The following is a 17,682-nucleotide window of genomic DNA, read 5'->3' as shown; positions in this document are numbered from 1 at the left end:
GGTGGGAACTGGGGGGATATTTTTCCACTACAGAGAGAAAAGAGGCAGCTGGCTGGCTTATCATTCCTCTTTCACGCATAGCCTAGAGGCAAGAAAAGTAATAATCATTGACAAGGTAAGTAACTGTTCAGCAAAGAACTGTTTCTCCAGGTTTGGAATAAATGGGGATTGTTAGTTCAAGGTCAGGGGAGCCTCAGAAGTGTCTGAGGACAGACACATCCCTGCTCTGTCTGCCCCCCCCACCCCCACCCCCACTATGCAGTAGAGACTTAGGGAGGGGAGCTGGTGCTAAGTGTGCTGAGAGGGATTCCAGCCATCCCTGTGGGACTCCTATTCCCATTCCCCTGAGAGGACCGGCTGGGCCCTCTCAGGGCTTTATGGGGGAAACAAAGCTGGTTTCCAGTGACTTGTGGAATTCCGACTTCCCCTCTTCTGTTCCATGCTGACGGCTGGCAGAGTGCGAGAACCACTGCCTCAATAGTAAGTACAGGACGTTTCAGGAGACACTGCGAAAGCGCTCTGGGCTCCTGCCAGGGAGGGCACCCCGTGCAGGCCAAGTGCATGCAGAGGGGAACGGGGTAAGTGGTGGGGGACTCGGCCACTCTACGGGGGAGGAGGCGGGAATCCTCCCTGTAGAGCCACCAGCCCTGAGATGGTGCTTGGGAAGCGCCTGAGCCCCGCTTGGCAGGCAGCTGGGCCCGGCTCACACAGACCCCGCAGAGGCTCTCTGTGTGCCCCGCTGACGCGGGACGAGCATGTTCTGACCATTTCAGGGAGTCCGAGGGAGCAGGCCCACGCCCATGGCCAGTAACAGCAGGGCCTGCGCCTCTCACCCTGGGGGTGAGCCAAACCCGGGCGGGGGGGGCCTCGGCTAGGTTTAGCTCTGGGAACCGCTCCTCTGACAGCTTGGATACCCTCTCCTTTTCCCTCCTGGGCACTCCTATCCTGAAGTGAGGGGCCTGCCTGCCACCTACAAGCCCCCTTTTCCCTCTTCTCTGGCCCTCTCATTTCGACTTCCACTCCTCGGGCTCCCTCCCTCCCTGCCTTGCTTCCCCCACCCCCTCCCTCCCCTTCCCCCAGGTGCCCCTAGGCACCTGGCTCTCCCTTCCTTACTGGGCAGCTTCTTTTCTCCTTTCCCCTCGCTCTCCTTCCGCCCCTTTGTTCTTCTCCTCAGCTCCTGCTATTTTGCATCGCACTTTTTGCCTCCCTCTACTTCCCTTCCTTTCCCTCCCTCCTTCCTCTTACCCTCTTTAACCAGAAGGGAGAGAGGCTGGTGGGGCGGCCAGAATTTGAAGCTCCAGTCACCCTCCCCCACTTGATCTGCGGGGAGGGAACCTGCCAGGACCCCCAGCGGATGCCTGAAACCACAGACGGTACAGAGTTCTGTATATTCCCTGTCTCTTCTTGGACGTGCTCACCTACAACCAAGTGTAGTGTCTCAGTTGGGCGTAGTAAGAGATTAACAACAATAACTGATAATAAAATAGAACACTTGCAACAACGTATGGAATCTAAGTGATGTCACTGGGGTCTCTCTCTCTCAAAATATCTTACTGGACTGTCCTCACCCTTCTGGCGATGTTGTGAGATGGAATGTCTGTCCGGTGGGATGAAGTGTGAGCAGTGACGCAGGCACGGTGACCTAGTATTGGGCAGTTGTTGACTTTCTGACGATAGGAGGATCATCTGCCTCTGGACCACGGCCGACCACAAGTAACTGAAAGCGTGGCTAGCAAGCCCACGAAAAAGTGGGGACTACTGCACCAGATAGAGCCTTTCTTGGTTCCAGTGGCCCCCCCGCCCCGCGCTGGCAGCCCCCTGATCAGAGCTGAGATGTGTCAGCACTAAAGCAGTTTCTTCAGAGTTACCTCCCAAATTGTTAAAGTTCCACTTGTCTGTCTTTGCTTTTCTTATTTCCTTCCTTCTTCCCTCCCTCCCTCCCTCCCTCCCCCCTTCCTCCCTCCCTCCTTCCTTTCCTCCTTACCTCCTTCCTTCCTTTTTTTAATTTTGTTTTTTATGAAAACATTGTGGGAACCTGCTGTTGGTGACCTGCCAACAGAGGAAGTTATCCTTGGGACTCAATGTCATTGGGTTTGGGGGTTTGCTGTTACCTCTCTCCTTTCTCTCTCTCTCTTTCTCTTTTCATAATTAGAAGTTTAAACTCTCCTACTGTTCATTCGTATCAAATAATTATACATTTTCTCCCCTGGGTGTAGAGTCAGCTCAGTGTCTTCTTTGCCTCAACCACATATTTTTGTGAAACTCTAACTGGTTTTATAAGCTGACTTATTCTCTCTCGTTTTGCACATTTCTTTGAAAATGAGATTCATTCTATCTTAATTTCCTTCAGCGGTCACTCCTGTGTCTTTCTAAAGAGGAGAAAGATGTTGCTGTGTGAAAAGGGTGATTCCTTAGGAAAACAAGGGGAGGAGACATTAGGAAGAAAGAAATATACTTCTAAGATACTGGAAAGTCAAATATGGGCTGAGGGCCAGAATTGAGGAGAGCCCTTCTGGTTTATGGTCTTATGCTCTCTTTGCTGTGTGATCTTGGGCAAATCCTTGATGATTCCTGTGCTTCCTCTTCTATAAAAGGGGAATGACCAGCCCTCCTCCATACTCCCTGCTACTCCATGAGAATATGGTGAAGCTCCTGTAAAACATGACACTGGAAGGTGATTTGTAAAAAAAACGAGCCAAAGCCTTATCCCGCCTACTTCACCAGTCTCTTGAGGTCATGGCTGAAGAAGTAGGAGTCCTGGGGCAGATTGGCTTCAGATCATGAAATCCTGGTGGGCTTTGTTTGGGGATTGTTTTCTCTGCCTCCCTTGGAGAATATCTAGGGTTATCCCCAGCTGTTCCCCACATGGCCCACGACCTGCTCTTTGGCTTCCAAGAATAATTGGGCACAGTTCAAGTTTCAACACACTGCAAAGACTTCTCAGTAGTGCTGAGGCCAATAACAGTGACAGCCAGCCCCAGGGAGGCGACCACAGGGAGACACCAACCCCAGGCCATGACAGGCAGCTCCAAACCTGGCCAAGTGTGTGTGTGCACACAAGAGGAAGGGGCTGACAAGTTGTTAAATGTCCCATTTCCAGGAGCTGGCTTCCTTTGTATTTTCCTGCCCTGGGGTTGAGGGCTGGGGTCAAGAGAGCTGAATACCATGTAACCTCCATTTTCTGTTCTATCTCAGCCATCACAGAAGCCATCGAGATCCCGCAGTTTATGGGCCGTAGTTACCTGGTCTATGACAACCCAGATATCCTCAAGAGGTAATAAATTACAGTGGGCACCTTCCCTATCTCTGTGAGGGTCGATTCTTCGAAGTCTTTCCCAGGACTTTTCCTTATCTTACTTGCCAGAAGATAATTCTCAAAGAAGGCCATTGAGACATGGTCTTTTGGCGGGGGGGGGGCACAAAATAGACATAGAACTAGAACAAAACAAACAGACAAAAATACTCAACTTGAAAAGTGCCGCCTTTCAGACAACCCCATTACAAACAACCCAAACCATTTCTGGTCAGAGGGCCTGGAGAGACGAGCATGCCCAGCCCCGGGATTTCCAATACTGGGGCTTTGAGAAGCAGTGAGAACTTGACACACCCCAAGCCGGGGTTCTAAGTGTGATTGCCCAGGCCGGGCAATTGGCTCCACACTGTCCTGCGGCCACAGTGTGCAGTCCTGCCTGGAGCCGGCAGTGGAAGTGCCCCCGTGGCCACCAGACAGTCTTTGAGTCCACGCGCTACCTTGTGTCTTCCTCTGCAAAGCTCCACGGTCCTCTTCAGGCTCTGGCCAGTTCAGTGAGCGGCTTCTCAGCTCTCCTCATGTGGATACAAGAGCCTGGTCCAAGGAGATACCCAAGTCCTAGCCATGGCTTTTTCTACTGGTGGCAGAAGCTCCAGCCCTGCTCTGGCGTCCAAGCTCCTGATTCGGAATCGCATGCTCACAAGGCAAAGACTGGTCCTAGGCAGTCCTCACCCTAGCCAGGCTCATAGGGGGTGCTTTCAGTTTGCCCTTCTCTCTTTCTTTTTCCTCTTCTGGTTCTTTGTAGTTTACAGGGTGCCATCCCCCACCCTGCCACCAGCACTATCTTTCTAGAATTTTCCTTCCTTTTCAGGTCGACTACATCTTAACAGACTAAGGCAAAGCTTTAAGCTAAAGGCACCCACTTCTTAGGGTAGATGAGTTTGGGAGATTTTCAAGGGACAAAAGTGGTTGAGAGAAATCCCAGGGCATTGGATGTACCTGGTAACTGAACGCACACCAGACGGACATCACTTCATTTCTTTAATCTCATGTTGTATTTATCTAGGTTGTCTTGGCATGGGGCCCAGAGAAAGCTTCTTCCTTCTTCAGCCCTTTCTCCCCTAGGATGCAAGGGCATTCAGTCCCCAGAAAACAAGGCCTGTGAAAGGGGCCCAAGTCTTCAGTCCCCTGGGGCTTAGTACAAGGCACCAGGTGGTTTGGGAGAGTAGAGGGGTTTGGTGAGAATAGGAGGTGCAGGGCCCCAAACCAAAACAATTGTGTACATGTGTGTACATGCACATACATATGCGTGTGCGTGAAGCTGCAAGTAAAAGTCAGGATCAGGGTCTGTTTCCGTTGGATGCCTTTGGCTGCAAGTAACAGGAAACTCAGCTCAAATGTCTTCAACATGATGGGCATTTATTAGATCATGTAACAAGCAGTGCAGACTTAGACTGGTTCCTGGATTGATTAATTCAGAGATTCAACTCTATCATCAAAGACCTAAGTCTCTTCCATCTTTCTGCCTTGTTATCCTCAGGCTATTCTCCAGGGGTACTCCCTCCATGGTTATAAGACAGCTGTCCATAAGACACTCGTAAAATGGCTATACATCAGGGCAATATCCAGTGGAAGTAAAAATTTTTTTCATGCAACTCTTTTTTAAAGGAAAAGAACCTTTCCTAGAATCCTTCTGATAAATTTCCTTTATGTCGTTGAACAATATGGTCACGTGCCCACCCCTAAACCAATCACTGCAAGAGAAATGGAACCATTATGATTGGCTTACACTAATCGGTGTATCCAGAGCAAGTGAGGGAAGGAAGGAGCCTGGAGTAAAAGATGGAAAAAAGCAGGTCTCTAGGGAGTGGGCCAGGGCTGGATTCTCTGCACCGGGCCTGGTGGCAAAGTCACCATTATGGACCCTGCTTCTCCCTGCTTCACTCTGAGGCCCTGAATGGGGAAGGTAAACTTGATCTCTTCCTGTCTTCCCAGGTCAGGCTCTGGGAAGCCTAGACAAGATTCCCCTCCACTGTTCGCTATAGATAGTCCCCATGTTATGACAGTTTGACTTAACGATTTTTCAGCTTTACAATGGTGCCAAAGGTATGTGCATTCCATAGAAACCATACTTTGAATTTTGAACTGTGATCTTCTCCCAGGCCAGTGATGTGTGATAGGATCCTCTCTGACGGGGCTGGGCAGTGGCCACCACTCCCAAGCAGCCACACCATCATGAGCATGAACAACCAATGTGCTTACAACCATTCTGTTCCCGTACAACTATTCTGGTTTTCACTTTCCGTATGGTGTTCAATAAGTTACCTGAGACAGTCAGCACTTTACTAGAAAATAGGCTTTGTTTTAGATGATTCTGCTCTAGTGTAGGCTAATGGAAGTGTTCCGAGCACATTTAAGGTAACCTGGGCTAAGCTATGACGGTCAGTAGGTGAGGTTTGTTAAATGCATTTTTGACTTAGGATATTTTCAGTTTATGATGGGTTTATCCGAGTGTAAGCCCACAGTAAGTTGAGGAGGGTCTGTACTGAATACACTCTACAGCTCCTGAGCAGGTAGGCGAGACAGAGAGGGATGGTACAAGGGATAGGAAAATAGAAAAGGAGATTTTCCCAGTAGTGCCATATTAGGAGCAATACTGAATTATGTTTACTCCTGTCTCACTTTTTATTTAAAGACCTCATGCTTGCCCTTCTCCTTATATCAGATGAAACCCTGGTCACCTTAGTGAGACTAGATTTCTGAGCTAGTCTATTCCCAGGAATTGATAAGAACCTGTAAGCCTGTGATCCTATCCCCGGCCATGGCTGTAGGGGCAGGAACTGACCCGTCTGAGCACCCCTCCGTTCCTCTCAGCTTCCTGCTCCTCTCCACCCTGCCTCCGCCCCAGCAGCCTCAAGACAATGATCCCATCGAGCCACCTTCCTTGTCTGACTGACACTCTGCCCCCTGTCCTGTCGCCCCTCCTCTGCCCTCAAGGACAGTCACTGCCAGAGTGAGACATCCATAGCCATGATCATAGCCCAGAGAGCTACCAACTTGAACCTCTTGGCAATTATGAAACCCACTTTCTGTTGGGGAATGGGGAACACTATTCCAAGGCCCGTTGAGGGTGGGACAGGAAAGAGGGAAGACTGAGGTGTATATTGGGGGTACAGCCTCGGTGCTGGCATTGGCCAGAGTCTGGCTAATCTGTGACTCATCAAGTGCCCTCTTGTGGAATTTCACCACGTGTGGGGAGGGGAACACTGCTGCAAAATGAGCGATCCAGAATTTTAGGCCCATCGTGTAGCTTGTGGTGGTGATGCCATTTTTCATTTCTTGGTAGTACGTGTCAGAAACGCCAGACTACCCTTACACCTGGCTCCTCGGGGCTGGCAGACAAAACTGGGACTATTCAGAATGGACGTTGGTGGACACTGGTTGATCTGTTACAATTATTTGTGTATTTTCCCCAGGGTATCCGGATCAAGATCAAATGCATTCATGAGGTTTAAGACAACTGCCAAAGATGGTCTGTTGATGTGGAGGGGAGACAGCCCCATGAGACCCAACAGTGACTTCATTTCCTTGGGCCTTCGAGATGGAGCCCTGGTGTTCAGGTAAGCACTCTCCAGTTGTCTTCAGCATCACCTTGTGATTTTTCTCAGACAGTGCCAGTCATGCCAAACAGAGTGATGCCAAAGTAAGCCAGCACCCAGTCTGCTGGAATGGACTGTTGCCTGAAGGGCCAGGCTTATCTGAGGCTCCTGGTGTTTCTTTCCAGCATCCACCTTCTAGAGCATCAGTTGGCAAATTTTAGCCTGAGGGCCAGATCCAGCCCATCACCCATTTTTGTAAATGAAGTTTTGTTGGAATTCTGCCATACTCATTCACTTATATGTTATCTGATTACTTTCATGCTACGGTGTCACACTTGAGTAGTTTCAATAGGGACTCTATGGCAGAGCCTAAATTATTTATCATCTAGCCCCTTACAGAACATTTTTTGACCCCTGTTCTAGAATGTTGCCTGCTGTATGCTCCCCACTTGCAAATTAGGATGTAGTAGAAAGAGGGCTTTGATAGTGCCGAGCATGGATGTGAGTACTCAGCTCAAACTAGCTCAGACAGATGAGACCAGCTAAGGTCGAGAGACCTGCCTGTAAATTCTAACTCTGCTCCTTATTGGCTGTGCGGCCTTGGGAAGGAGATTGCCTGCCTTCCAGTCTCCCCCTGCAAAGCCAGATTCACACGTCAGTAGATCAACCCAACATTTGGATTTTTGTAAATGCTTCTTGGGTGATACTGATAAGGCAGTCCTGGAAGTTCTTACCTCTTTTGAGTCACCTGAGACTGTTCTCAGATTTGTCAAATGGATAGCTGTGAAGTAGCTAAAGGACGACCTAGACCACTTCCCCCCACCACGGTGGGTGGGAGCTGGGTTTCCCCAGGGCAGGCACTGGCTTGTGTGACATGCGGAAGCTTCAGTAGAGATTGTGGTGGTACATCCTCATTTGAGGTTAGAAATACTTGTCCAGACCCATGATTCTCAAAACATGGTCTCTGGACCAGTAGCATCAGTTGTCACGGGAAACTTGTTAGAAATGCAAATTCTCAGGCCCCACCCTTGGCCTCCTGAACCAGAATAACTCTAGGGGTGGGGCCCAGCAGTCTGTTTTAACTGTTTTCTCCGGGTGATTCTGTGTCCGCTAAGGTTTGAAACCCCTGCCTGGTCTCTGGATGGTCTATCTGCTCTATGGGGGGAGTAATTTCTCTGGCTTTTCCTGCTTTAATTCCCCCTCTGGTGACTAGCACAAAGTCACTAAGTGATATGGACTCGGTTGGACTCAAAACAAAGATGATTGATCTGTGGAGAAGATGAAGATTTAATTTTGGGGCTTCTGTGGATCATGCACAGGGATTATTGACAGCCAGAGTAGAATAATGTTAAGTCCTTTCAGTTTGAATAAAAGGCATTTGGAGAGGAAATGTCACTTGTCCAACATCACACTTGCTCCTAAACAGCAGAGCGTGCTGAGGGACGCCATCCTGCGATCGTCGGGGACTTGGGAGAGAATGTGTGGTTGATGGCTCCAGGCCGGCCGGTGGGAGCACCGTCTCAGCTCCCTTTACCCCCTTGGCCCTGAGGTCAAACACAGAGCTCTTCACACCCCAGTTTCAGGCTGGCTGCCGCGAAGCCATTTTCTTGTGGTTTTCCTGTGGTTAACCTCACCAAGGCCTCAAGTACTTGATTGTGCCCAGAAAAGGGAACTGAAACAGTAGCTCAGCCGTGGGTGGGAGGCCCAGCTTCCCCCCTAAACCGCCAGCCCCGGACAGGGGAAGTGTGCTCAGGGCCGCCCCGCAGCTCCCCCCGGCTCAGGCCAGCCCCTGTTTTCCCCACCCCTGGGGACACCCTTCTGACGGCTCCCCTGCATCCCAGACATTTTTCTTCTATTGCAAGTTCTCCCTCGGATTCTGAAAATGGGCCTGATGTGTTTCTTTTAGCCTGGAGTGGTGGCTATGTTCTGTGTGAAGGATGCCCCGCTTGGCCCCCCACCGAGGTGGACGTCTGTGCCCACCTGTCCCTGGGCCTGGAGCTGCAACGTCACTGCCTCGGCCTCCCTTCCTTCCTCTGGGTAGTCAATTTGCACATCCATTCACCCAGCACCGCAGGAGGCTGGGCATGGAAAGGAATTAGAGTGCAGGCCAGTGGTTTGAAAATGTCATCGTACAGAGTCAGTGGGGTGGGGGTGGGGGGGCTGGTCTCAGAGGTGGATTCCTGGGACCACCACCCAGAGATTCTGATGGCCCAGGGCCTTGTGGGGGGGCAGAATCCGATTGGAAACGATCAGGAACTGCACCCTAAGAAGCAGGGTCTGAAATGGTCAACCGCTTGGGCTTCAGAGTCAGACATGTGGCCACGTGACCTTGGGCAAGTTACCCTCCTTCTCTGTAGAAGGCAGAAGCAAACAGTCATGAGGACTGAAGACTGAATGCGTTAATTCACGTGAGGGGCTTAGTGCAGGGTCTGGCCTATCTAGCTGTTAGTGGTACAGATTATTAAAATTGTTATCTTGGAGCACCTGTTTTCTGGGTTTCTATGTACAAGATTAAGTAGAAGAAAGGGAATCAAAGTGTTCGGCTAAGAGTATAGTTTTTGGTGGTTTTGTTTCATTATGTTTTATGATTGTGTATGGGGCATAAAGCCCAGTGAACAGGTTTGTGAAAACCACCTGATTGACAGGCTTTCCCACTCTTTCCATGTGACCTTGATAACATTTTCATGCAACAGAGAAGAGGAAGAGATCTGACATTAGCAAAATGCCCTGTGTGGCAGTTCAAAGGGGGTATGACTAAGTAGTGGGGGGGGGGTCACTGCATGGAGGCAGCCATGTGGTTTCCAAAAGGCCTCACCTGGTGGCTCTTCCTGGCGGCCCACCTCGGTGCTCAGCCTCATAGCTCCCCGGGCACAGCAAGTTGAGCAGGTAAATTTGGAGCAGAATAACCAAGTCCCACTAACCAGATTCACAAGGCCTTGCTAGAGAAGCCAGACATGCATTCGTCTGTTCATTGCTTCATTCATTCATATGTTTCTACCTTTTCTTTTTAAACTGAGGTGTAACTTCCATGAAGTGCACAAATGTTAAGTGTACAGCTTGATGACTTTGAAAAATTTTTAAACACATAGACACCTGTGTAACCACCATCCAGAACAAGATAGAGAACATTTCCCACACCCCAGAGGGCTCCCCCATGCCCTCTCCCAAAGCAGGTAACCATTATTCTTGGTCTTTTATTATTGTAAACAACAACAACAACAACAACAGGGTACCTGGGGAGGCAGGAGGTTAGTTGGAGGGTGGGTTAGAGCGGTTGCGTGTGTGGGAGAGTCAGGCAGTGGAGAGGCCAACCGAGCTGCCTCCCCAACTACCACCTCACAGTGAGACTGGAGTCCTGGCTGCTGGGTTCACTGTTGACTCCCTTGAGCACGTTCTGGCTCTTTGCATGAATAGGAGCGTTATCAGGTTGGAGAACAGAAGAAGAAAGCCGGTCTTTTGTCCAAACGCAGCTGAAGGTTTCCATTCACTGGATTACAATCACGTTCCAGCCTAGCCTCCCTGAGATTATCCCCAAGTCACCTTGATTCTGAGATCTGGGTGTTCCTGACCTTTTTCGTTACATATTTACAGCCTGTTGGTTCACTCTCACTCACACATGACTACTCTTCCAGGAGAGGCTTGATGAGTTTAACTCTTGGTGGCAACTTTCTACTTACTACTGGTTCCTCCAGATATATTGTCAACCTCAGATATGAGCTGCATTAAAGACTGCATGTATTGGGGATGGTGGGGTTATTTGTTTGGATCTTACTATGTACCATGGTCTTTTATGTAATATTCCCTACAGTCCTTTAGGGAAGGTATTAGTTCCCCCATTTCACAGAGGAGGAAACAGTCTCAGAGAGATCAGGCTAGTCGCCAAAGTCACAGAGCTAGTCATTGGCAAGACTGGGAATCAAGGCAGGCTAGTCCAATCCAAGTGCCCACACTCTTTCTGTTACCCCTCGCTGCCTTTCATTAAAGCTACATCTGGTGATTCGGCTCAGTTTCTGCCAACCAGCTCTCAGCCCTGCTTCATCCTCATTCATTCCTTCAAAAAGTCATTTGGCCACTAAATAATGAAATCTGAAAATCCCACCTCCAGGCTGCTTCTTACAAGGAGACACTGGGGGTGGGAAAATTCATTAAGAAGCCATAAACTTGGGCACCTGGGTGGCTCAGATGGTTAAGCGTCTGCCTTCGGCTCAGGTCATGATCCCAAGGTCCTGGGATCGAGTCCCGCATCGGGCTCCCTGCTCCTTGGGAGCCTGCTTCTCCCTCTGCTTCTCTCTCTCTCTCTCTCTCTCCCTCTCTCTCTCCATCTCTCATGAATAAATAAAAAATCTTTAAAAAAAAAAAAAAAAAGAAGCCATAAACTTTTCAGGATCAGAGCTATGTCTCTCAGCTCATCAGGTCACCCAAGTTGTGTGCTTGGTTCGGTGTCAATGGGCTGGGGGACTTCTTGGAGCCTCCGTGATTACAGAAATGACCCATCGTGCTTTCCCTGGGGAAAGCCAAGTGCTTGCTCTTGCTCTTTTCTCAGAGTGAGTGCATGCAAGAGCTCAGTTACTAATCCACGTTTCCTTTCAACATTCCTATTTCTTGGCCAGTGAAGTCACAGAGAGACATGTCCTCTTATAAGCTGAGGAGAGGTGCCCTGGTGGAACACATTTTCTTTGAAAAGCGTGATTACATTAGGCTTTATTACATTATCGAGGGGAGGTCTAGGCAGTTGGCCCAGTGCCCAGCCTGGAGTAGTCACTCACGAAATATTTGTTGAATTGAATTAAACTAGAATTATTAAGTGAGCACTGGACTGAGAGGGATATTTCTCTTTGGTAAACAATATGTGCACATCTTCTGAGACCTGTAGGGTATAAGGGTATCTGGAAACTGAAATAGAAAATACAAAGCTACTGAGAGGGCCTGATATCAGAGTAAAATGGGAATGGAGGAGCAGATCAGACACCAAGTTAAGTCCTATCCGTAAGCTTTGGGATTTTAGGCAGATCCTCCTGATCTCTTTGGGGCTTAGCCCACTCTGCCATGTTCTGTTTTGTTTTGTTTTTCAGAAAGTGAAAACACATGTATGAGTTTCTGAGAGCTGCCATAACAAATTACCACAAATTGGGTGACTTAAAACAATATAAATGTATTCTCTCACGGTTCTGGAGGAGAGAAGTCCGGCACACCGGTGTTGGCAGGGTTGGTTCCTCCGGGGGGCTCTGAGGGAGAATGTTCTATCCTTTCCCCCCAGGTGGTGGTGGTTGCTGGCAATTCTTGGTGTTTCTTGGCTCATAGATGCACCATTCCAATCTCTGCCTGCATCTTCGTGTCACATTCTTTCCTACCTGTCTCTGTCCCCGTGTCCAAAGATTTCCCCTTTTTTATGAGGACATACTGGATTTAGAGCCACGCTAACCCAGGATGACTTCATCTTAACTAATTACATCCGCCAAGACCCTCTTTCTAAATAAGGTCACATTCTGAGGTTTGGGGGAGACAATATTCGACCTAGTAAACACATTACAAATGATGAAGCCCTCCTTGTTCCTGATACTATAGGACTGATGCTTCTGTACATGGGGCCAAAACCAACCAACAAACACCTCGCGGACGTTATGCTAAATGCAAGAAGCCATTCACAAAGAGACAAGTACTGCATGATCCTACTTGTATGAGGTTATCGAGAATAGTCAAAGTCACAGAGACAGAAAAGCAGAACGGTGAGAGGCCAGGGAGCTGGTGGGTGGTGAGTGGTAATTTCAGGGGTGCAGAGCTTCAGTTTTGCAAGATAAAATGAGTTTTGGACATGGCTTGCACAGCAATGTGAATGTACTCAACACTACCCAACTAACCCTTGAAAACACTTAAATTGGTAAATTTTATGTTACGTATATTTTACTACGATTAGAATTTTATGAAAAAAAAAACTTTTTGGGGAGTTGGGGTTCATTCATGGCCTAGCCTGGAAACCTAATGCTTTTTATAACATTGTTGTATTTTGTTTTAAGGAAAGTACATTCTGAGTTCCAAGGAATTTTTGCAATGGGAATTGTTCATGGCTGCCTGCCTGTCTGTATTTCACTTGATTCTGTCTGCTTCTTCTCTCGTGCCGTTAGCTATAACCTGGGCAGTGGCGTGGCGTCCATCATGGTTAATGGGTCCTTCAGTGATGGTCGGTGGCACCGAGTCAAGGCTGTTCGGTGAGTCCCCACCACAGGGTGAGACAGAGCTGGAGCTCAGCAAGAGCTAGATGTGCTGTCCGCGTGCCTGTGGCCCCAAAGTCCTGCTCCCCAACCTTGCCTGGCATCCTACTGCTTCTGACCTGGGTCATTCAGGGTGTTTTGTTACTAAGGTCCCCCTTGCTTTTCCCTAACACTGACAGGCCAGAGGGCCTGACCTCCCAAGTATGCACTCAACAGAGACCTCCCAGAGAAAGAACTTCTTGATGACTAAACTGGAAGAGGGCCTCGCTATCTTGTGAGATCTAGATCTTTCTAGTGGGATAAGATTTCAGGGCCTGTGGACTTTGAGGAATGCTTTACATCTCACCCACTTTTTTTTTTTTTTTTTTTGGACATTACATTACCTGGGCTTTAGAAGCTGTGTGCACCCTGTCCCAATTACATATCTCCCCCCTCACAGAGGTCACCACCCTGACTTCTGATTAACCCCGGGTGAATCATTCCTTTAAAATTAGTTTTACTACCTCTGTCCATATTCTTAACAGTATATTCTGAGAAACCAAAGAGCAGACCCAAACTTAGCTCTGTAAAAAAAAAATGTCAATCTTGCCATTTTAGATGAGGGTTCCAGGAGTTGGGCTGAATAGAATGTGTGGTTCAGGTTCCCTGAGCATTCACCGTAGCCCTTCGCGGGGAGGCCCGTGGTGAGGTCAGGAGTGAGCCTGGGAACCTCGGGGCTGCCGCGCGCGGTCTCCTCCTCAGCTCACATACAGGCTGTGGTGGGGGTAGCCTTGCTGGACCCCACTCTCCTGTCCCTTACTTATTACCTTAGAAGTCGAAACCCAAGATGCCATCGATTATAAGACATAGCCTCATTTCAGAGATATAAAAAAATGAAAAATTCTTAGATGAAATAAAGTGGGGGGAAAAATGGAATTTTTTAGAGAAATGGTGAGGGGGGGTGGGAAAGGCTGGCCAGGCAAGGTAAGCTGTTGGAGGCATTGCCCATCACGGCATTCACGCATGAGATTCTGAAACAGCATATCCGAAGTGGGGAGGCAGTGTACGATCTCGAGGCTGAGGACAGAACAGAATTACCTCTAAAACTCGTTACTAGAAGAGTTGCTACCAAGACATGAGGCCTGGCCAACCGGATTTGTACTATTGTATCCCCCAAAAAAGAGTAGAGCCAGGAAACTCTGGAAGGTGAAGGAGGGACTAAAAGGGGAATGATTGGTTTTAAAACCTTTCCTTGAACGTACTTGAGGAGTTAGAACCCAAGCCCCTTTCCCACCTCATCTAGCTGGCACGCTGCTCTTTCCCTACCCATGGGAAAATAAGGAAAGGCAGTTCTCTGGAGAAAGTGAAACAAGGTTCTGAGCTGGTGGCACTAAGCATAACTAAATACTGGACTACTGTGTACTGTATAAACTATATAAACTAAAGCTGGGGACTGGGTGCAAGCTCATATGTTGAATATTAAGAACCCCATAATTCTTCCCCCAGTGAGATTCCAGGATGCTGGGAGCCAGGCTATCCCCCACAATAAGGAAAGTAGAAAATTCAGGTGTCCCCCAAGAAAATGATTGAGCCAGGTCCCAGCACTATGAAGCCCCGGGCAGCAGAAACGAATCTACACACAGAGCTTCCGATCTGCCTTTTAGTGCTTTTTTTTCTTTTTTAAAGATTTTATTTATTTATTTTAGAGAGAGATAGAGAAACAAGTGGGAGGAGGGGCAGAGAGAGAGTCTCAGCTCCCCGCTGAGCATAGAGTCTATAGTGGGGCTCGATCTCACGACCCTGAGATCATGATCTGATGGTTAAAACTGAGCCACCCAGGCGCCCCAGTGCTTTTTCTCTTCACTTAACTATGAATGAAATGAAACTATGAAACTATGAAATGGCCGTCAGGAATCACTAGGCATTTGAAAAAATCTCCAATGTAAAAGATGGCTAGCAGAACAAATCAACATAACAAAGCAATTTGAAGGAAACAAAGACTTGAATGAAAAAATGATAAATGATAAAATATGATATAAATGGTAAAACATATTACTGTTGTCAGAGAGATAAGAGAGACCAGTAATCCAAGAAACAAGAACAGTTTGCTGTAAAAAAAAAGATTAGAAGATCAATAAGGAACTCCTAAAAAAAAAGTGCAGCCTGGGTTGGTACAGTCCTCCAAGATCTGTACAAACAGGTGGTTTTTTGAAGAAGGTCCCTGGGACCAGATAGTTTTGGGAACCAGCATAGAAAATGGCGAAGCCCTTGCCACAGATGAACACCTCCACTCCACTGTCCCCAGAGTCGCTTTTGGATGACTCTCTGGGCCCTTTAGAAACTTCTCAGCCATTCTTTGTCCTCCCCCAGAGTAATCCTCTACCTGCTTCATTGGCTTTCCATTTTGCTTAGAATACTGTTAGAACTCGCCACGGGTCCCCGTGTCCCTTCCACACCTCCCCTTATAGTTCTGTTCTTCTCTGGCTCCCTTCAGGAGAAATGCTTCTGGCCACTCTCCTCCCACTTCCAGAATTCTCTGTGCCCAGCCTGTACCAGCCCCCTGTCTTTTCTCTCTTTAGCATTGCCACTTCCTGTTTGCATTACCCTCCTCCTTCACCTGACCTACCCAGCCTTCAGAGCTCATCTCAGACAGAGTGTCCCTTGAAGCTTTCCCTGACCCCCTCTCCTCCTGTGTTCTGCAGCATCCTGGCATTCCTCTGCTGCAGAGTGGTGACACGGTGTTTTCACGTACAATTTGAATTTTTTTGTTTGCCTCAGGAAACCATAAATTCCTGAGGGCCAGGAATTTTTTCTTTTTCATTTTTGTGCCTCCGTCTTTTAGCATAGTGCCAGGCACAGAGTAGGTACTTGAATACAGTTTTATTAAAATGAATGCATAATTGAATTAAGCTCCAAAAATGGTGGTCTCTACAGGGATGGCCAATCCGGAAAGATAACTGTGGATGACTATGGGGCCAGAACAGGCAAATCACCTGGCATGATGAGGCAGCTCAACATCAATGGAGCTCTGTATGTGGGTAAGTGACCTTTGACCAAATCTAAATTATGCCAGTGTCTTCTTGTTAGGCCTCCATTTGTCATGGTGGGATTCCCCCAAAGAGGTGCACTTCACCGGATCAAAATACTTAGAAATTGGGAAGCTTGCCATATATTCCGTTGTTCCATTTTCTGAACTTCTGACTCATGGCTGAGGGGGCAGGAGGCACTTAGATGCTTTTGTGCTTTGGACTGATCCACCAGGAAAACCATGCTTCTCTTGTTTATAGAACAAAAACCTGCCTAATATAGCTCCGACAGTTCCCTCTGAGGAAGGAGGATCTTTCTTGTCCCCTCTCAAAATTAGAATGAGTAGTATTTCTGTAAATAGTTTAGAAACCACTACTGCAGACACATAAACACGAAAATAGATCTCTATCCAAATGATATTTCCTAAAAGTGAACTTAATTGAAAGCTTTCAATATCAGTGTATTTCTTTTGGGTTAAGATGACATCACCTTTAACTATCTGCTGCCTTCTGTTGACATTATACAACATTTCAAAATTTCTCAGGCACTGTTTGGTTTTAAGTGGTCAGTTGGGTCAGCAGTCACACGTGAGGTGGGTATTTATAGCCTCTGGTTGTGTGTCAGGTCGATACAAGTCCATCTGTTCCTTCAAGGGTTATTATTAATCAGACAGCTGCTCTGCACTGAGCAGTTGGAGGGGCTCACAGCCCTCACCCATCCTGTCAGCCGAGGGACACCTTGGTCAATGAAGACTCAAGTGTCCTAACGAGACCTGCTCCCCTCCGGCTCACCCCGTCTCCCTCTTGCTTCCTGGCAGGTGGAATGAAGGAAATCGCTCTGCACACTAACAGGCAATATATGCGAGGCCTTGTGGGCTGTATTTCTCATTTCACCCTGTCCACCGATTACCACATTTCCCTCGTGGAAGATGCCGTGGATGGGAAAAACATCAACACCTGTGGAGCCAAGTAAGCCCAGCTGGGCTTGCCCAAGGGACACAGCCTTCTCTGCTGAGAATCCCCGAGGCCCCGCGACCCTGCCTGCTGCTGCACACGGAGGCACGGCGGCCAGGTGTGTTTCTTCCCATCAAGGAGAGAGTACCCCCTGATGAGAAACTAGAACCAAGACAGGAGTCCCTGTGTGGCCTTTCCTGCTGACACTCTGTAGGCCAAACCTAACGGAATACTCTGTGTAGGAAGCGTCGAACTTTGTCCATTGAATGTGCAGGGGCTGCCAGAGATCACACATCAATGCAAATTCCAGAGCCTATCTGCTGTAGCTCAGTGACTGTGTTGTGATTCATGGTGAATAAAAAACGAAAGAAAGAAAAAAAAAATAGAGACCCAAAGGGCAGTATTAAAATACTTCCCTCCTTCCCTGACTCATGACACTTTTACTGACAGCAGAATGACTATTTGACCTTGAACCTTGAATTTCTCACCTTGGCCCATGAATTATTTAGGATTAATCCCTTCCACTCCTCAGTGGCTGGTTCAGTATGCTCTGACTATTCCATGAAAATCAGGAGGAGGGGAGACTAGGCATGGAGTCACAGAACGCTGCCCCCACCAAAGTTTACCTTTAATGAAAACTCTCTACTTTTTATAATGCAAATCGA

The 17,682-nt window shown here is 48.1% G+C and overlaps 1 protein-coding gene across 3 annotated transcripts in view; it reads left to right on the top strand.

Annotated features, from left to right (window-relative positions):
• EGFLAM (EGF like, fibronectin type III and laminin G domains) overlaps positions 1-17,036 on the top strand; it is a 185,071-nt gene extending 168,035 nt beyond the window's left edge. For 2 of the 3 annotated variants that reach the window (XM_088023705.1, XM_088023703.1), the window contains 5 exons: positions 3,196-3,274; positions 6,727-6,870; positions 12,972-13,055; positions 15,972-16,075; positions 16,882-17,036. In XM_088023705.1, the coding sequence (XP_087879831.1) occupies positions 3,196-3,274; positions 6,727-6,870; positions 12,972-13,055; positions 15,972-16,075; positions 16,882-17,036 (566 nt within the window). Of the gene's footprint in view, positions 1-456; positions 481-3,195; positions 3,275-6,726; positions 6,871-12,971; positions 13,056-15,971; positions 16,076-16,881 lie in introns of all 3 variants that reach the window. The other variant, XM_088023704.1, reaches the window with a different exon arrangement.
• Positions 17,037-17,682: the final 646 nt, after the last annotated feature.

This window comes from Eumetopias jubatus, unplaced genomic scaffold (genome assembly GCF_037043125.1).
Source record: "Eumetopias jubatus isolate StellerSeaLion01/CBP00866 unplaced genomic scaffold, mEumJub1_p1.0 scaffold_5, whole genome shotgun sequence".
Lineage (NCBI taxonomy): Eukaryota > Metazoa > Chordata > Mammalia > Carnivora > Otariidae > Eumetopias > Eumetopias jubatus.
The sequence above is the reverse complement of the archived record's forward strand: the minus strand, read 5'-3'. Positions and strand labels throughout refer to the sequence as shown.